This window comes from Cynocephalus volans, chromosome 8 (genome assembly GCF_027409185.1).
Source record: "Cynocephalus volans isolate mCynVol1 chromosome 8, mCynVol1.pri, whole genome shotgun sequence".
Taxonomy (NCBI): domain Eukaryota; kingdom Metazoa; phylum Chordata; class Mammalia; order Dermoptera; family Cynocephalidae; genus Cynocephalus; species Cynocephalus volans.
Window position 1 is genome coordinate 47,870,706 of NC_084467.1, and position 20,029 is coordinate 47,890,734.

The 20,029-nt window shown below is 38.6% G+C and overlaps 1 protein-coding gene across 4 annotated transcripts in view; it reads left to right on the forward strand.

Moving 5' to 3' along the window:
* PRKAA2 (protein kinase AMP-activated catalytic subunit alpha 2) overlaps nucleotides 1–20,029 on the forward strand; it is a 92,831-nt gene that overhangs the window by 49,032 nt on the left and 23,770 nt on the right. For 3 of the 4 annotated variants that reach the window (XM_063107105.1, XM_063107106.1, XM_063107108.1), the window contains 2 exons: nucleotides 10,243–10,336; nucleotides 10,914–11,058. In XM_063107105.1, coding sequence (XP_062963175.1) covers nucleotides 10,243–10,336; nucleotides 10,914–11,058 — 239 coding nt within the window. Of the gene's footprint in view, nucleotides 1–8,224; nucleotides 8,383–10,242; nucleotides 10,337–10,913; nucleotides 11,059–20,029 lie in introns of all 4 variants that reach the window. The other variant, XM_063107107.1, reaches the window with a different exon arrangement.

Here is a 20,029-nt window from a genome sequence, read left to right on the forward strand (position 1 = left end):
AGCCACTAAATATTGTTGTATTTCAGCGTACTGAGCTGGTGTAATCTTCTTAGTGAGACCTCTTTGAGTGACTTCATCTACTACGATGGCATCATTTGTCATCTTTATGCTAAACACTTCCAAATCTATATTTCTGACCCATTTATTTCTCTTGAATTTGGAACACATTTATCAAACTGTTTATTAGATGCTTCCATTCTGAAGTCTCAGTCATCTGAAACTAATTTGAACTTTTCTTTCTCTTCCAAACTTGCTTTTGCTTCTGTTTTGTGTGTGTGTGTGAATGAAGACACCATTCATGCAGTTTCCCATCCCCAAACCTTGGGCATTATCTTTAATTCTTCCTTTTTACTCACCTTTTTCATATAATTAACCATTAAGCTCTGCAACTTTCTTTCCTAAGTGTCATCCAATTCTGTCCATTTATTCTGTTCTTACTGTCAGGTTACAGTCTTTTTTTGCTTGTTGAACTTTAACTGCTACCTCTGCTTGGAAAACTTTACCCACATCTCCCTCCGCCTAGGCTGCCAATTCCAACTTGTCTTTTAGATCTCATATTTAAATGCAACTACCTTTAGAAAACTTACTTTGCCCCCTGAGACTGGCTCCATCCTCTCTGCTCCCAGAGGACCCAACATTTACCTTTTCCAAAGCCCTTAACATTGTGTTGTAATCATTCATATTCTTATTGATATCTCCCACAAGGCTGGATTCCTCAGGAGCAGGAACTATGTTTTCTTTTTTCCTTTTATTTATTTAACAAATTTTTATTGAGCACCTGCTTCTGATGGGTACTTTTCTAGGCACTGGGGATACAGTGGTAAAAGACAAACAAGGTCTCTGCTCTTGTGGCATTCGCGTTCAAGCAGGGAAAGATAGATGGTAAGTGAAAAAATTAACAACATTATTTTAGGCAGTGATAAGTGCTGTGAGGAGAATGAAACATGGTGCTGTCATTCAGTGTGACTAGGAAAGAGGAAGTGCTAATTTAGGTTAGGTTCAGGGGAAGGCCTCACTGCAGAGGTGTGGTTTAAGCCAAAACCTAAAACATGATAAAGATCTAGCCATTTGAAGATCTGGGGACAGAGTGTTTTCAAAGCAAGGGGAACAACAACCTCAAATGGTGAAACAAACTTCAAGTGTTGTAGGAAAAGGAAGACTGCTATAATGTCGGGAGTGGAGTGAATGAAGTAGTTCAGGAGGTCAAGGAGTAGACAGGGACGAGATGTTGTAGGGCTTGAAGGTTTAGATTTGTTCTAAGTAGGAAGCTTTTGGAGAGTTGGAGGAGTGACATGATATGACTATAGTGTAAAATGGGTGTAGAGGCAGAGAGACCAGTTAGGAAGGTATTACTATAGTCTAGCTGAGAGATTATGGTGACTTTAACCAAAGTGATAGTCTAGATTTGTGCTAATACAGTAGCCACTAGCCATGTGTGGCTATTTACATTTAAATTAATTACAATAAATTTAGTTCTCTGCTCACACTAGCCACATTTCAAGGACTTAATAGCCACATGTGGTTAGTGGCTACTGTAGAGCATATATAAAACTTTTCTACCATTGTAGAAAGTTCAGTTTAACAGCATGGGTCTAGATGGAGACAGACTGATCGATTTAATATATATTTTGAAAGCAAACTAATAAATTACTGATAGATTAGATAGGGAGGAAAAAGAAAGGAAATAAGGAATCTGTTTTTTTCTCTTGAGCAACTGGGATTTTGGGTTTTGGCTTCAGCAACTAAGTGGTGATAGTGGTGCCATTTTCTCAAATGGGAAAAATGGAGGAGAAGCATATGTGGGGATGAGTGAACATTAAGGATGCTGTTTTGGCTATGTTAAGCTGAGAATCCCATTAGATATCTAAATGGAGATCTCATATATCATCTTTATCTTCCCATCACCTAGCACATTAGTAGGTGTTCAGTAATTGTAGCATACATGAAGAGGTGACATTTGAACAAAGTCCTGGTGGTTCTAGAAGGAGGAGCATAAACAAAAGAATGAAAGTGTAAAGAACACGGTGTATTGGGAATTAGCAATCTAGTTTGGCTGTTACACAGAGTATGTATAAGGAAATGGAGAAAGATAAGGCTGGAAAGATAGGTTTTTGATCCATCCATTTAACAATTGATACCTTTTAGGTACAGGGGATACCTCAGAGGACAAAAAACAACAAAATCCTTGCTATTAAAGAACTTATATTTGTGAATGTAGTGGTGGGTGGGGGAAGACAGACAATAAATCTTATATTAGTAAAATGTATGTTAAACAGTGAAGAAGTAAAAGGAATATGCTGTGCAGACATCTGGAGGAGGAATGCTACCCGTAGAGGAAACAGCAAATACAAAAGCTCTGAAGTGGAAATTCCTGCAGCCAGAGATCAAGGGAGCAGAGTGATCTAGGGAGATTGGAGTGAGAGATGAGGTCAGAGACATAAAGGGGAAGCCATATTGTATAGGGCATTATAGGCCACGGTAAGGACTTTGGCTCTTACTCTTAAGTAAGATGTGAAGCCATTGGAAGGTTTTGATCAGAGGTGTGATGTGATTTGACTTAACATTTAGATTGTAGCTGAGCAAGAGTTGAAGCAGGGAAATCAGTTAGGAGTCAATTGCAGTAATCTGGGTGAAAGACGATGGTGGCTTGGAATATAGCATAGTGTGGTGGTGTTGACAAGTAAGCATATTCTGTATATACTTGCAAGACAGAGTCAGTAGCATTTAGTGATAGATAAGATGTAGGTTGTGAGAGGAAGGAAGTAAAAGATAACTCCAAGGTGTCTGGTTTGGGCAAATAAAAGGATGGAGTTGCCAATAACTGAAGTGGAAAAGATTGTAGGAGGAACAGATTTGAGGTGGGATATTGGGGGGTGGTGTCAAGAATTTTATTTTGGTTTTATGAAGTTGAGATGCTTATTAGGCATCCAAATAGAGATACAAGTAGGCTGTTGAATATGTGAGTGTGGAGTTCAGTGGAGAGGTGTAAGCTGGAGAGATAAATTTGGTTGACATCAGCATATAGAGTGTATTTAAGATATTTAAAGCTTTAAGACTGGATGAGATTACCAAAGGTGTGAGTATAGATAAACAAGAAGTCCAAGGACTGAGCTGTAGGGCACTGTGATGTTAACATGTTTGGGAGATGAGGAGGAACCAGCAAATGAGAATGAGAATGAATAGTCAGTGAGGTTGGAGGAAAACCAGGAGAATCTGGTATCTTGAAGCCAAGTGAAGAAAGTATTTTAAGAGAGGTGATCAACTTTTCCTTTCACTGTTGAATATTGAATAAGGTGAGAACTCAGAATTGACTATTAGATTTGGCAAGGTGAAAGTTTCTGGTATCTTTGAAAAGAACCAATATTGGAATAGTGAGTGCAAAAATCAGATATGTGGGGTTTAAGAGAGAATGTGAGATAAAGAAGAGGAGATAGGAGCTATAGACAGGAGAGGAGAGAAATAAGATTGGTAACTAGAAGGGAATGTGGGTCCAAACAGGGTTTCTTTTTTAAGATGGGAGATATTATACCAAAGATAATTCAGTCAAGAAGGAGAAATTGATGTAGAAGAAAGATGTGCTAATTGTAGGAGCTGTGTCCTTTAATAAGTGTGGGGAAAGAATCCAGTGCATGATTGGAGGAGTTAGTCTTAGAAAGTACTTGTATCTGACTATGGGGAGGTTGGCTGTGTGTATGAAGAAAAAATAATTAGAAATGAGGAGATCAAGGAACTTAGATGTCATATGTTGGACAAATTATCTATACGAATATCATTTATACCAAAACTGATAGCAACAGTAGCAGTGGGGGAAAAAGAGTCAGAACGAGGGGGAATTAGGGGAGATTGGTTGATGACTATAACGGGAGAAGGTATTGGGTGGTGGTATCTGATGACCTGAACTTCAGAGACAATGGGGATTTTAGGGAGGAAATTTCTGGCGAGGATTTCCTTTAGATCATAGGTCAGTACTAGAATATGAAAATAAACTGCTAGAAGAAAATATAGGGGAAATACTTCAGGACATAGGACTGGGCAAAGACTTTATCATAAGACCCCAAAAGCGTAAGCAGCAAAAGAAAAAAAATAAATGGGATTATGTAAAACTAAAAAGCTTCTGCACAGCAAAGGAAACAACCAACAGAGTGAAAAGGCAACCTACAGAATGGGAGAAAATATTTGCAAACCATCTGACAAGGGATTAATATCCAGAATATACAAGGAACTCAAACAACTTCACAGTAAAAAAAAAAAAAAATCTAATTTAAAAATGAGCACAGTAGCTGAATAGACAGTTTTCAAAGGAAGACATACAAATGTCAACAGGTAAATGAAAAAATTCTCAGCATCACCAATCATCAGGGAAATGCAGATCAAAACCACACTGAGGTTATCATCTTATCCCAGTTATACTGGCTGTTATCAAAAACGCTGAGAATAACAAATACTGGCAAAGATATGGAGAAGAGGGAACTCTTCTATGCTGTTGGGTACAGCCATTATGGAAAACAGCATGGAGGTTTCTCAAACGATTACAGATAGAGCTACCATATGATCCAGCAATCCTACTTCTGGGTATATACCCAGTGGAATGGACATCATCATGTCAAAGGGATACCTGCAATCTCATGTTCATTGTAGCTCTATTTATAATAGCCAAGATATGGAACCAACCTAAATGTCCATCGATAGAAGACTGGATAAGGAAAATGTGGTATATATACACACGGGAATACTATGCAGCCATGAAAAGGAATGAAATTCTGCCATTGGCAATACAGATGAACTTAGAGAAAATCATATTAAGTGAAATAAGCCAGGCACAGAAAGATAAATACCACATCTCCTCACTCATAAGTGGGAACTAAGAAACAAAGAAGGACCATGATAAAACATTGAACTTTCAGAAGGAGAGAATGACCTATAGTTATTAGAGGTGGGAAAGGGGGAGAGGGAAGAGTGATAGGAAGTAATTGCATAAGAGATACAAAAAGTAATATGGTTTGTAATGATGAATATGCTTATAATATTTATTTAATCATATGCTGTACTGTACACAAATACTGATTGTCAACTCCATACTCCATAAATTTGTATAAATAAAAATAAGAGGGAAAAAAAAAGAAAATAGACCAGCATTTAAAATTTCATTAAATTACCATAAATAAATGAATCTAGGCTCTGATCAGCAATGTCTGCTAATACTTAGAAATAGGGACAGACATTATATATGCCTTTGGCTGTAGCTGTACAACACCATCTAGTCTTACAAATGAAAACAAAATCAAACTGATATCAGATCAAGTCTCTACATTTAAGTGGGGGTTAGAAATTATGTATTATACTGCTATAAAGGATGGGTCAGCAAAATTGAGAATATGGAATCTTCTATAGGACAAACCAACTGATTTCTCAACAAAAGAATGCAAGAAAAAAAACAGAGACAGAGGAGCAAACTATAAATTGAAAGATATGAGACATATCAACCAGTTGCAATATATGGATTGTATTTGGATCCTAATTCAGTTAAAACAAAACAAAACAAAAGCATTATAAGCTAATCAAGAAAACTTCTGATTGGATATTTGATAACATTCATGATTTTTAAAGTTTATTTCATGATAAAATTCCATATTGTACATACACACATATATAAACACATGCACACATTTTAAAAAGTTATCCTTTAGAGACATGTACAGAAGTATTTACAGAGAAAATGAAAGCCAGATTCAATGTGAATTGATGATTGGAACTATAAACTTTTATAAAGTTAATAACCAAGACATATTATCATATACTGTAGAATGTTATAGAAAATGATTTATTTGTGTGTGTCCATTCATAAATAAGAAAAGCGCCATCAACCCAATAAAAATGGGCAAAAGACACAATTAAGAATTTCATAAGAGGAAATGTGTATCGTGTTTTATAAGTGTTGGAGAATATACAAATCCACAAGCTTTCTAAAGATTTTAGCATTGCCAGACTCTTTGGAAAACATTTGGCATTATAACCTAAAATTGAACATTCACATAGACTGTGACTCAGCAACTCCACTCATCGGTATATAACAGACAGAAAATCTTGCCAGGTACAAGAATGTTCATAGCAGCAAATAACAAGAAAATTGTAGAAACAACCTGAATACTCTGTAGTGGTAGAGTAGATGACTAAATAGCCTCTCTGTTAGCAGAAGAGTAGATGAATAAATACAGTGGAGTTTTATATAGTGGTTAAATCAAATAACTATAGCAAACATAACAATATGGATGAATCTCAATAAAATAAGTCCCCACATATTACATGTAGCATGATACCCTTTTTTAAAGCTAATAAAAATTAAAATAAAAATATGTATGTGAATATGAATTATTCCTATATATGAAATATGTATATGAAGAAAGAAGGGATACACACACATATATGTATATATACTAGGGTACTTCAAAAACTTCATGGAGGAATGTAATTAAGAATAATATGAATCTCTCCATGAACTTTTTGAAGTACGCTCATATAAATAAAACTATAAAAGAGTAAGCAAGGAAAGGATAGACAGAGGATTCAGCCTGATGGCTGCCTTGGGTGAGAAGCAGTGGGATGGGAATGGCGACTCCCCATATGGTTAGATGGAAAGTGGTGTCAGGGTCCTGCCTTTTTGCCTGGGTGATGGTGTATAGGTGATTATGTTATTAAAAATTGAAATTAATTAAATAAAAACCACACTTATACACTAGTGAAGATGAGTGCCATGAGTCAAGGATGATGATTACTTCATTTTTATTTAACTGAGTTCTAATTAAAGAAAAATCTTATTTTGTATACATAGCTATATAAATAATATTTGAAAATCTCAATAGCTATGACCACCAGGAATGTGTACTCATGAATGTTAATTTTTGGCTAACTTCAGAGATGCCTTTTTTCCCTGAGTTTTATATGCTATTTTATATGGATATTGTCTAAAAATGCATATAATTTGGCCAACTGGGAAATGCTTATGGTTTTCCTGGATAATTAAATTTTTTTGCTTAGTTAGAAATGCTGTTTCTGAAAATTTTTCTAAAGCACTTTAGTTTACTTTTCTGCTGCATTAAGGAAATAATGCTGACTGTGTAAGTGATTTATGATTGAATTTCATATGATGCATCAATATAATTATTATTTAGAGGGCACAAGAGATTTGACTTACTCTGGCCAGACTTAGAACGTAATCCTGGAATTTGCCTTTTCCACTAAATTCCTCATACGAAGCTGTTTTCTTAGGACTTCTCTGTTCTAGAAGTCATTTTCTTTTGTCCCCTCTGGTTAGTTGAAATTGTATTGGTTGATGTTTTGCTGTAATTTTGCTATCGTTTTCAGTCTCAGATTATTCTGGTTTGGGCTCCAAGCTGCTCACATTATTTAAAAGTGCTAATTTACACATTTATTTAAATCCCTGCTTTGTTATAGGCACTTTGCTAGGTACATACTCATTAATCAAATTATCATAATAATAAAATGGACAATTACAAACTAAGTACCTGCTCTGGAGCTAAGGGAAATGCATCTGTGAGCACAAAAATCACCTGACCTGGATTTAGGGAGTGACCTTTAAGCTGAGATCTAAAGGATGATTAGTAACCAGTGGAAGGGTGGGGTACAGGTCATAATATAGGGTTCAAGTCAGCAGAAACAGTGTATACAAAGGAGCTGTAGCAGGAGGGAGTACAGCATGACTAATAACTAAAAAAAGTAGTGTGACTGTAGTGATCGGAATCAAAGGTGAGACACACAACAGAGGTGGCAGGGCCCTGATTTATTCAGGACCTAAGAGTAATGGGAAACCTAAAGATTTTAAATTAGGAGGCTACTGAAGATTAGATTTGTGTCTGAAGTCCTCGTTTAATGTCTGTCTTTCTGGCTAGACTGTTAGCTTCACAAGTAGAGGAGCAAACTGTTGATCTCAACAAGTACAATACAAGTAGGTACTCAATAAATATGAAGTGTCACCATTTAGGAGCTCAGTGTCTGGCACACAGTAAGTGCTCAGTAATGTTAGCTATGGTTTTCATTGTGCTAGATTGGCCTTGGATGTGGGACAGTGGCTGCTCTGGAGTTAGAGGTTTTGTGAAATCATTAATTCCATCAGTATCTATTGAAAACCTGTGATATACTCAGAAGAATTAGAACTACATTTATTTATTAGATTTTCATCACGTCTTTTCTCTTGTGTCCCCTCTAGGATGTACAGAGCACATAAGTGAGAACTGGTAATAAATCAGATCAGCTTACAGTGAGGTGATACAGTAGATGCTCCTGCCCTACACTATTCAGTTTATTTGATCAGTTTGGTGCCTGTTAAGATAGCTTTTATAAAACCATTTCTTCTAGAGTTTTCAGGTAAAATTACACAGTTCATTTGAAATAGTCTCAACTTTACTCTTCAGTTATATTAATTTATTTTATGTAAAGTGGGTACCTTGCCACGTTTCTTCTCGAAGACTAAAGATTTATATTAGAAATACTTTCTTTTCCCTGAAAATCTGTAATCATTTTCAATACTATAGTTTTAATATTTTACTTTTCAAGTGTTTAATTTTTATGTGATATGTCCTCTCTTAAAATGCGTAGCATGTAGTTACATCACCAGCTCTCTGGCCAATTTTCCTCTTTTCTTTGAGGGGAGTAGTAACAAGGCCCACCAGCTAGCACATACTTGTTTTTGTCACAGTAATAAAAGGTTCCCCGTCTCGGAGGACAAATTACCAAAGGTTCCCTTGATTCTGACACATACTGTGTCAAGGTGCACTGCCTGGAAGGTGGCATCAGCTTCTCCTTGTGCCCTTAAGCCATGCAGTAACTACACAGGTCTACTTAGTGGCCCTAAGTAGTAACTCGTTATAAACTAGATATTGCTCATGATCAATTAGACTGTAGATAATTCTTTATAAACAAAGCAAACTATTTTAAAAAGTTAATTGTTCATATGTATAAATATTAAATGCAACTTTCAGTTAGAAGATTAATATTCAACTCATTTTCAAGGTTTTCAAGGTAAGATTGTATGTATAGGGGGAAGTTGTAGTTTTTAAGGAAAAAATTTATTTTGTCAAATGAAGCTAAGATTCTTTATTTTTTAATATGCCCAGCTTTGAGTGCCTAGAAACACACACACACACACACACACACACACACACACAACACACGCCTTTAATTTTATGTTACAGAAATTTCTTAACATATACAAAAATAAAGTGATGAGGCCCCATGTATCTGTCATTCAGCTTTAACAAATGTCCATGTATTGTTGATCTGCTTCCTCCTATTTCCCCCACTCCAGTTGATTTTGAAGCAAATCTAAAACATTATGTTTTTAATCTGTAAACTCTTTAGTATCTACTCTAGAAGATGAGGACTCTCTTAATTTTAAATAACATAAGCACAGTACCATTATCACATCTAAAAATTAAAATATTTAATGATATTATCAACCATCTAGTCAGTATTTAGATTATTGATTGTTTCATAAATGGTGTTTAAAGTTCATTTGTTTGGGTTAGACTCAAAACAACTCTATACTGTAAAGTTGGTCAATATGTTTCTTGAATTACTTTTAATATATAGCTTCTCCTTTCCCTTTTTAATTAATTTATTTTATTATTGATTATACATATTCATGGGGCAAGAGCTGACTGTCAGCACCTGTGCCCAAGATGTGGTGAGCAAACCAAAGCTATCAGCATGCCCCACCACCTCAAATTGCCATTATTCCCCATGTCCCCCACCCTACCTCTCCCAAAAGCCCCTCTCCCTTTCTCTTTTTTATTGCACTTTATTTGTTGAAGAAAGGGCCGTTTGTCTGCCTTCTGGATTTTGTTGATTGTATCTGTGTGGTATCATTTTACATGTTCAAAAATATTTTTTATTTATGTTTAAATATATGATACTTCATCTTGGACTATAAACAAATTTTTGTTTAAATGGAAACTTAGTTGTTGAAGAATGAAGGATTTCAAAGATTATGTAAACATGAAAGGGAGGATCTGAAGGAGAGTCCATGAACCTCAGGAAGTAGAATAATTTTATAATGCTCCATGTGTATACCTCTGTGATTATTTTGAAAATGTTATATGATTTGCTGCCATCTTAAAATATTGTAAAACACTGGAATATAAAATTGTAGCAAGAATAGATATGTTAGGTTGATTTTGGTTAAAGTGACGTTTTTTATTAACTTTTTTTTTTTCATTTACAAAAAAGATACCAGGTGATCAGCACTCCCACAGATTTTTTTATGGTAATGGAATATGTGTCTGGAGGTGAATTATTTGACTACATCTGTAAACATGGACGGGTGAGTAACATACTATCTAGTACACTAAGCTTAGAAAAAAAAAAAGAAAGAAAGACGAAAGTATTGGGAAATAGCCAACCACAAGATATCTTCAAAGTCAGAGTCGTTCCTTGTAATAATGCTCAGCTAAACATGGAGTATTAGGCAAAATTGTTTTTAAAAGTATACCTTTCTATGTGCTGATTTTAGGAAATGTGTTCCACTTAATTGCCAAGATGATGCATATACTTTTCAAAATCTGTTCCTTAAAAACACGTTGAAGCTTCAGTTATTTCGTTTTCTTAGTACTTTTGTATAAATTCTGTTTTAGTTTATTTTACTGTTAATTCCCCAAAATATTCGGCACATTCAGTAATATTAATTAAAAATTAAATATTACTATCTAGTATCAAAGGAATACCTGTCTATTGATTTGCTGAGGCTTGACCAAGTTTTGGTAGGTTGTTTTATCTGATTTGTTGACAATTCCAACATAATTCTATCTTGCTTAATTATATTTAGGCTGATTACGAAACTAAAATTCATGCTAAGTAGATGTCCCAGATATTCTTAATGCAGTTTCATTTATACTTGACAGGTTGAAGAGATGGAAGCCAGGAGGCTCTTTCAGCAGATTCTGTCTGCGGTGGATTACTGTCACAGGCACATGGTTGTTCATCGAGACCTGAAACCAGAGAACGTGCTATTGGATGCACACATGAATGCCAAGATAGCTGATTTTGGTATGTAACTCCGGGGTTGTTCAGAAATGAACTAGCTGCTTTTTAAAGTGTGTCAGTAACAACTCTTACAGAACTAAGACCTTTCAATTTTAGCCTTGTAAATCCTATACCATGAAAAGGGATTAGTTGCAGTCTTTGTACTCGCTTGTTCTATTAATTTGAATACACTTTCAAAAATCTTGCTTCTGAACCTCTCTCCCACAATCAGGCACACCACACCAGCACCTTGGGGCCTGCCCAGGGACCCAGGGCATGGAGAAGGGGACCGGACCTCTCTCCCACAACCAGGCACACTGAGCCAGCATCTTGGGGCCCACCCAGGGGCCCGGGGTATGGAGTCAGGGACTGGACCCCCCCCTCCGAAACACCATGCCAACACCTCAGGGCACGCCTGGCCGAGAGGCATGAAGAAGGGGACCGGACCCTCCTCCCACAACCAGGCACATGGTGCCAGCACCTTGGGGACTGCCCAGGGACCTGGGACATGGAGAAGGGGACTGGACCCATCTCCCACAACTAGGCATATGGCGCCAGCACCTTGGGGCCTGCCCAGGGACCAGAGGCATGGAGAAGGGGACCAAACACACCCCACAACCAGGCATACCACCAGTGCCCAGGATCATGCCCAAAACAGCACCTCCACGTGGGTGGCCCACCACAGTCACCACAATAACCATGGCTGCTGCAAAAGTGGCTAGACGCCACAACCACCACGCATATGGTCCGCCAACCACTGGAGTGCATTCACACAAGAAGAGTCACCAGCAGAGACAAAGAAAAGAAGAGGATGTCTCTTTCCACAAAACCCATTTCCGAGTGACAAAAGAAGCATCTGCTCTATGATAATATTGGGGGACCTGATCACATCTCTCAGCATTGGACAGATCATCTAGGCAACAAATTAACAGAGTAACCATTATTTTTTATGAAGGAGAGAAGAAATCTAGGGCAATTAGAGGGGGGAGGGGGAGGGATTGGGGGAAAGGGAGAGGTTGGACAAGGGGCATAAAGAATAATTACGATTTGTAACAATATATATGCTAGTAATATTGATTTAATCAACATATCTCAATGTTCAACCCCCAAAATATGTATAAGCGATTTTGATTCAATAAATAAAATAAATTTTTAAAAAAATCTTGCTTCTGAGACCTATGTAAAAAGATTTTTTTAAAAGGAATTAAATCTTTATGTATGTATGTATTAATTTTATTTTTTTATTATTATGAATATTCATGATACAAATTACCAGAAATTGCTTTTATATTGTGTCCCCACCCAATTGTCCCCCAACCACCCTCCCTCTCTACCCTCCTCCCCCCCACTCCTCTTTGCAGCCCTATGAATGTTCCCTCCCTCTGTAAGACCACTGCAATACTGTGGTCTTTCTTTCCTTCCTTCCCTTCTCTCTTAGCTCCCACATATGAGTGAACACATGCAGTATTTATCCTTTTTTGTTTTGCTTATTTCACTGAACATAAGTTTCTCACAGTTCATCCATGTTGTTGCAAATGGGAGTATTACATTTTTTTTTTTATGGCAGAGTAGTGTGTGTACACACACACACACACACACACACCCCACACTTTCCTTATCCAATCATCCATTAGTGGACATTTAGGTTGGTTCCATATCTTGGCTATTGTAAATAGAGCTGCAATGAACATGGGAGTGCAGGTATCCCTTCGATGTGATGACTTCCATTCCTCTGGGTATATACCCAGAAGAGGGATTGCTGGATCGTATGGAAGATCTATCTGTAGTTGTTTGAGAAAACTCCATACTGTTTTCCATAGTGGTTGTACTAATTTACAGTCCCACCAACAGTGTAGGAGTGTTGCCTTCTCTCCACACCCTTGCCAGCATTTGTTATTCATCATCTTTTTGATTATAGCCAGTCTTAACTGGGGTGAAGTGGTATCTCAATGTAGTTTTAATTTGCATTTCCCTGATGACTAGTGATGTTGAGCATTTTTTCATGTCTGTTGGCCATTTGTATGTCTTCCTTTGAAAAATGTCTGTGTAGTTCCTTTGCCCATTTTTTAATTGGGTCATTTGTTTTTTTACTGTATAATTGCATGAGTTCTATGTATATTGTGGATATTAATCCCTTGTTGGATGCATAGTTAGCAAAAATTTTCTCCCATTCTATAGGTTGTCATTTCACTCTGTTGATTGTTTCCTTTGCTGTGCAGAAACTTTTTAGTTTGATATAGTCCCATTTGTTTATTTGTTCTTTTGCTGCTTGTGCTTTCAGGCTCATGTTCATAAAGCCTGTTCCCAGACCTCATTGCTGAAGTGTTTCACCTATATTTTCCCTTAGTAATGTTACAGTTTCAGGTCTTATACTTAAGTCTTTAATCCATTTTGGGTTGATTTAAGAGATGCATATCTAGTTTCATTCTTCTGCATATGGATATCCAGTTTTCCCAGCAACACTTGTTGAGGAGGCAGTCTTTTCCCCAATGTAGATTTTTGATACCTTTGTCATCTTTGTCCAATATCAGATGGCTATAAGCCTGAGGGGTGTTATCTGGGTTCTCAGTTCTACTCCAGTGGTCTGAATGTCTACCAGTATTATGCTGTTTTGGTTACAATAGCTTTGTAGTATAATTTGAAGTCAGGTAGTGTTATGCCTCCAGCTTTATTTTTTTGCTCAGGATTGCTTTGGCTATTTGGGGTCTTTTGTTTTTCCATATGAAAGGTAAGATTGTTTCTTCCATTTCTGTGAAGAATGTCATTGGTATTTTGATGGGGATTGCATTGAATCTGTAGATAGCTTTGGGTAGTAAAGACATTTTCACAATGTTAATTCTTCCAATTCAAGAGCAGGGAATATCTTTCCATCTTTTTGTGTCTTTTTTAATTTCTTTCAGAAGTGATTTGTAGTTCTCATTGTAGAGGTCTTTCACCTCCTTGGTTAAATTGATCCCTAGGTATCTTATTTTTTGTGTGTGGCAATTGTAAATGGGCTTACTTTCTTTATTTCTCTCTCTGTTAATTCATTATTTGAGTATATAAATGCTACTGACTTGGGGGCATTTATTTTGTATCCTGCAACAATACTGAAGTTATTAACTAGCTATAGGAGTTTTTTGATAGGGTCTTTAGGTTTTTCTATGTATATTATCATGTCATCTGCAGATACAGAAAGTTTGACTTCATCTTTTCTAATCTGGATTCCCTTTATTTCTTTCCTCTTGCCTGATTGCTCTGGTTAGTACCTCTAGTACTTTGTTAAATAGAAGTGGTGAGAGTGGGCATCCTTGTCTTTTTTGTGTTCTTAAGGGAAAGGCCTTCAATTTTTCCCTATTCAGAATGATACTGGCAGTGGGCTTGTCATAAGTGGCTTTTATTGTGTTGAGATATTTTCCTTCTATACCTAATTTGTTGAGAGTCTTTATCATGAAGTGATGTTGAATTTTTTCAAATGCTTTTTCAGCATCTATTGAGATAATCATGTGGTCTTTGTCCTTGAGTTTGTTGATGTGATATATCACTTTTATTGACTTTTGTATGTTGAACCATCCTTGCATCCCTAGGATGAATCCCACTTGATCATAGTGTGTAATTTTTTTAGCATGTTGCTGTACTCTGATTGCTAATATTTTGTTGAGGATTTTAGCATCTAGGTTCATCAAGGATATTGGCCTACAATTTTCTTTTTTGTGTGTGTCTTTATCTGGTTTTGGTATCAGAGTTATGGTGGCCTCATAGAATGAGTTTGGGAGAGTAGCATCTGATTCAATTGTTTGGAATAGTTTGAGGAGAATAGGTATTAACTCCTCTTTAAAAGTTTGATAGAATTTGGCTGTAAAACCATCTGGACCCGGACTTTTGTTTGTTGGAAGATTGCTAATTACTGCTTTAATCTCCTTGCTTGTTATTGGTCTGTTCAGGTTTTCTATCTCTTCGTGGTTCAGTCTTGGTAGTTTGTATGTGTCTAGAAACTTCTCCATATCTTCCAGATTTTTGTATTTGTTGTCATACAGTTGTTTATAATAGTCTCTAATGATTCTTTGTATCTCTGTGGTATTAGTTGTAATGTCTCCCTTTTCATTTTTGATTTTTGTTAGTTGGGTCTTCTGTCTTATTTATTTATTTATTTTTTGTTAACCTAGCTAATGTTTTATCTATTTTATTTATCTTCTTGAAAAACCAACTTTTAGTTTTGTTGATCTTTTCTATTGTTTTTTGGGTCTCTATTTCATTTAGTTCTGCTCTGATCTTAATTATTTCTTTCCATTTGCTACCTTTAGGTTTGGATTGTTAGTGATTTTCAAGGTCTTTGAGGCGTAGTGTTAAGTCGTTTATGAGAATTCTTTCCATTCTTTTGATGTAAGCATTTATTGCAAAATTTGCCTCTTAGTACTGCTTTTGCCATATCCCACAGGGTTTGTTATGATGTATCTATATTTTCATTGGTTTCTAGGAATTTTTTGATTTCCTGTTTAATTTTGTCTTGGTACCATAGGTCATTTAGGAGCCTATTATTTAGTTTCCATGTATTTGTATAGCTTCCAGCATTTTGCTTATTGTTTACTTCCAATTTTAGTCCATTGTGGTCTGAAAGAGAGTTGGAATGATTTCGATTTTTTAAATTTGCTGAGACTAGATTTGTGACCTGATATGTGGTCTATCCTGGAGAATGTACCATGAGCTGTTGAGAAGAAAGTGTATTCCTTAGTTGTTAGTGAAATGTTCTGTATGTATTTGCCAAGTCCAGTTGGTCTAGGGTGTAGATTAAATCCTGTGTCTCTTTGTTGACTTGTTGCCTGGAAGATCTGTCCCACACTGAGAGAGGGGTGTTTAGATCACCCACTCTTAATGTATTAGGTCCTATTTCTTTCTTTAGGTCTAAGAGTGTTTACTTTATATATCTGGGTGCTCTGGTATTGGGTGCATACATGTTTATGATTGTTATGTCTTCTAGCTGGATGGATCCGTTTATCATTATATAATGGCCTTCTTTGTCTTTTTTTATGTTGTTTGGTTTAAAATCTATTTTATCCAATATAAGAATAGCTACTCCTGCTTGTTTTTGATTTCCATTTGCATGGTATATCTTTTTCCATCCCTTCAGTTTTAGTCTATGTGTGTCTCCACAGGTAAGGTGGGTCTCTTGAAGACAGCATATACTTGGGTCTAGCTTTTTAATCCAGTCAGTCTGTATCTTTTCAATGGGGAGTTTAGTCCATTCACATTTAGAGTAGTTATGGACAAGTGTTGCTTAATTCCTATCATTTAATTGCTTCTTGTTTAGATGTTTTAAATATGTTTTGATGATTATTTCCCCTTTTATTTCTCTTCTTCAATGTTAGTTGGGAATTTAAGGTGCGATGATTTAACTTCTTTCTCTTTCTTGCTGGCATTTTTGTTTTAACAGTGGGTTTTGTTCTTTCTTGTGTATTTGTGATAGTGGTCATCATTATTCAGATTCCAGATGAATGACTCACTTGAGAATTTCTTGCAGGGATGGTCATGTGGTGGTGAACTCCCACAACTTTTGTTTGTCTGGCAAATACACTATTTCTCCCTCATTTCTGAAGAAGAGCCTTGCAGGGTAAAGAATTCTTGGCTGGCAATTTTTTTTCCTTTAGTATTTTGAATATATCATTCCACTTTCTTCTGGACTGTAGGGTTTCAGTTGAGAATTCTGCTGTTAGTTTGATGGGGGTTCCCCTATATGTGACCTGATGCTTTTCTCTTGCTTGCGGTAGAATTCTCTCTTTGCCTTTGAGCTTTGCAAATTTAACTATAATGTGTCTTGGGGAGGATCTTTTTGGGTTGAATCTGTTTGGGGACCTTTGAGCTTCCTTGATCTGAAGGTCTGTATCTCACCCTACACCTGGGAAGTTTTCTGTTACTATTTCCTTGAGTAGGTTTTCAATACCTTTTCCTTTCTCCTCCCCTTCAGGAATACCCATGATTTGGATGTTAGAGTGCTTGAGGTTGTCTACTATCTCTCTTAGATTTTCCTCATTATTTTTAATTCTTTTTTCCTTTTTTTTTTGTCTGCCTGAGTCATTTCAAAAAGACCATCTTCAAGCTCTGAAATTCTTTCTTCTGCTTGCTCTACCCTGCTGCTCAAGCTCCCAGTTGTGTTTTTTATTTCATTGAGTGAATCTTTCATTTCTAGAAGTTCTGCTACACTCTTTTTAAAGATATTAATCTCTTTGTAGATTTCTTCCTTCATATTCTGGATATTTTTTCTTGTTTCATTGTGTTCTCTAATTCAGTCTTCCTTTATTTCTTCGAGTTTTCTTAAGATCTTTGCTAGAAATTCTTTTTCAGACATTGCAAGGTTCTATGGAGTCAGATTGTGGAGCATTACTGTATTCTTTTGGTGGTGTCATTTCTTCTTGATTGTTTGTACTTCTAGTATTTTTTTGTTGATGTTTGGTCATTTGGTAGAGGGTTTGCTTCTTCTGTCAGACTGAAGTTGGCTATGGAATGGCCCTGGTTGCTACTGTGGAGGTGAATTGTCTTTGCTTGACAGTAGGTATGGTGGTGGTTATGGTTAACCACCTTGGTTCCTATTCCAGAATCTGTGGTTGTAGAATGTGCCCCTAGCACCAAGTGGTCCTGCTGGGCACACCTCGGCAGGACAGACCCCGCAGGCTGGTGCTCCCTGCCGGATCCAAAGAGGGGAGTTGGGGGGAAGGGGCTGCTGCCATTGCTGCTGGGCTCAACTCGGGTTCTGGGGCGCAGGGCGGGCTGGCGCTAACCCCTCAGAGTCCAAGGAGCTGGGAGGGGCTGCCTCTAGTCGCGCAGTACTGATGATGCTGCCCCTGCTGGGTTCACCTCAGCGCACGTTGAAAAAAGATTTTTAAAAATTAAAAAAATGCAGATACCTCTAGTGAGGTTAGAGGGCTATCATCAAGACAAATCCATTCAGTACGGTTTCAAGATGGCGGCGGCTGCAGCGGCTGGCGCGGAGTAGCTGAGGTGGAAAAGGTGGCCACTGGGCCTCAGGCAGCCGGGAAACTTGTGGACCTTTCTCTGGCCATCTCTTAAGGGAGGACTGCTGCTGCTGGCCGGTCGTGGGGGCTCAACGCCACTTTGCCCCCGGCAGGAGAGGCTGCCTCATTTACAGGCAACAGCTTTGAAGTGTGGAGCAGGAAAAGAACTGATTCTTAGCTGCAAAAGCGAGTCTTGAAACAGGGAACACGGCGCCAGGGCTGCTGTGGATGCAGCCAGGATCCCGGAGGCTGGGGCCGCACTGAAGGAGGCCAGCTGCCCTATCCAGGATTCGAGGTTTCAGGCCGGCATTAAAGAAGACTCCTGGGAGCGCCCGAGCCGCGCCGCGACTGAACAGCCCGAGGCGGCAGCGCCGAGAACACGGAAGGCAACAAACCAGAGACAGAGCGAGCGCCCGACCTGGCACAGCACTGTGAGTGATCCCTGGCAAAGCTCTGTTCGGGGGGTGGATGCCCACGCGGCTCCCCGCCTGCACCACCAGGCCACTCATTGCCCCGGTGCTGCCTCCATTTTCCCAGGTGCGGGCAGCTCCGCCCTGCTCGGCCATCACTGAGCCCATTTGCTTGGCCTGGCGCGGGGCTTTCCGGACCCTGCGGGCCGACCTCCTCTCCCACTCCCTCCACGGTTCTCTGGCAGGGCTGGGGGTGTGGGGCGTCCCGACCAGTTTTGGGAGGGCTAGGAAGTACGGGCGGGCCGACTGTCACCCCACCACACCCTGGACTCCGGCCCCGGTAAACTTCCTGTTACTGGGAGGCAGATACCATCTCTGCAACCACCAGTTTGGAAAAAAGACTAACGAATTTCTGGTTGGGAATAGTGTGGTAGGAGAGTTCCCAGGTCTGCTTGAACCTGCCGGAGAGCAGGCTGCAGGCGGGCACTAGACTCGGTTTATACCGGGGGGATACAAAGGTGAACAAGACCCGAGAAAGATCTACACAGTGCTACAAAGGCACCCAGAGAGACTGGTCGTCTGTGCCTAGCAGAAACCTGGTAGACTTCCTGGGCGAGGCGGTGCTGAGCAGGGTCTTGAAGGCCCAGCTGATAGACGAGGGGTGCAGAAGACACGCCCCAACCCAGCACAGTGTGCACAGAGGGGGGAGACGTGCGGCCAGGGAGGCGGAGACTCGACAGAAACCACACACCCGGTGGGGTCGCCACTGCACGATCTAACAGCCTGGGCCAGAGCACACTGAACGGGGAGAAGTCCTGTACAGAAAGTGAAAGCTCAACAGAGATCACACACCCTGTGGTACGTGATCCACCAGCCCAGCAGAGTACAAGCTGACCAGAAAGGTGGATCCCCGGAGAAGCCCAAGACCCGAGGCAACCACACACACAAGACACTAGAGGCCAACTGAGCAGTCACGGCGGGAGCCATACCAAATTGGCAACCACAGCAACATCCTAGTTAGTCATTAGTCTTAAACCGGTGGACTGTGAAACCCCCTGCCACAATGAATAAACACCAAAAAAAAGACACCAGAAATACAAAAAATCAAGAAAGTACACCACCAAAAGTTAATAAATCTCATACTCTAGATCCTATAGAACAAGAAGCCCTTGAAATAACTGATAAGGAATTTCGAGTGATAATTCTAAGGAAACTGAATGAGATACAAGAAAACTCAGCTAGACATCATGATGAAATGAGGAAAAGTATACAGGATCTGAAAGAGGAAATATACAAGGAAATCAATGTCCTGAAAAAAAATGTAGCAGAACTTGCTGAACTGAAGAAGTTATTCAGCGAAATAAAAAACACAACGGAGAGTTTAACCAGCAGGCTTGTCGAAGTTGAAGAGAGAACCTCTGAACTTGAAGATGGGCTGTTTGAAATAACACAAGCAGACAAAAAGAAAGAAAAAAGAATCAAGGACATGGAAGAAAATCTGAGAGAGATATCAGACAACCTCAAGCGCTCAAATATCCGAGTCATGGGTATTCCAGAAGGGGAGGAAAATGGAGATTCCATTGAAAACATATTCAACAA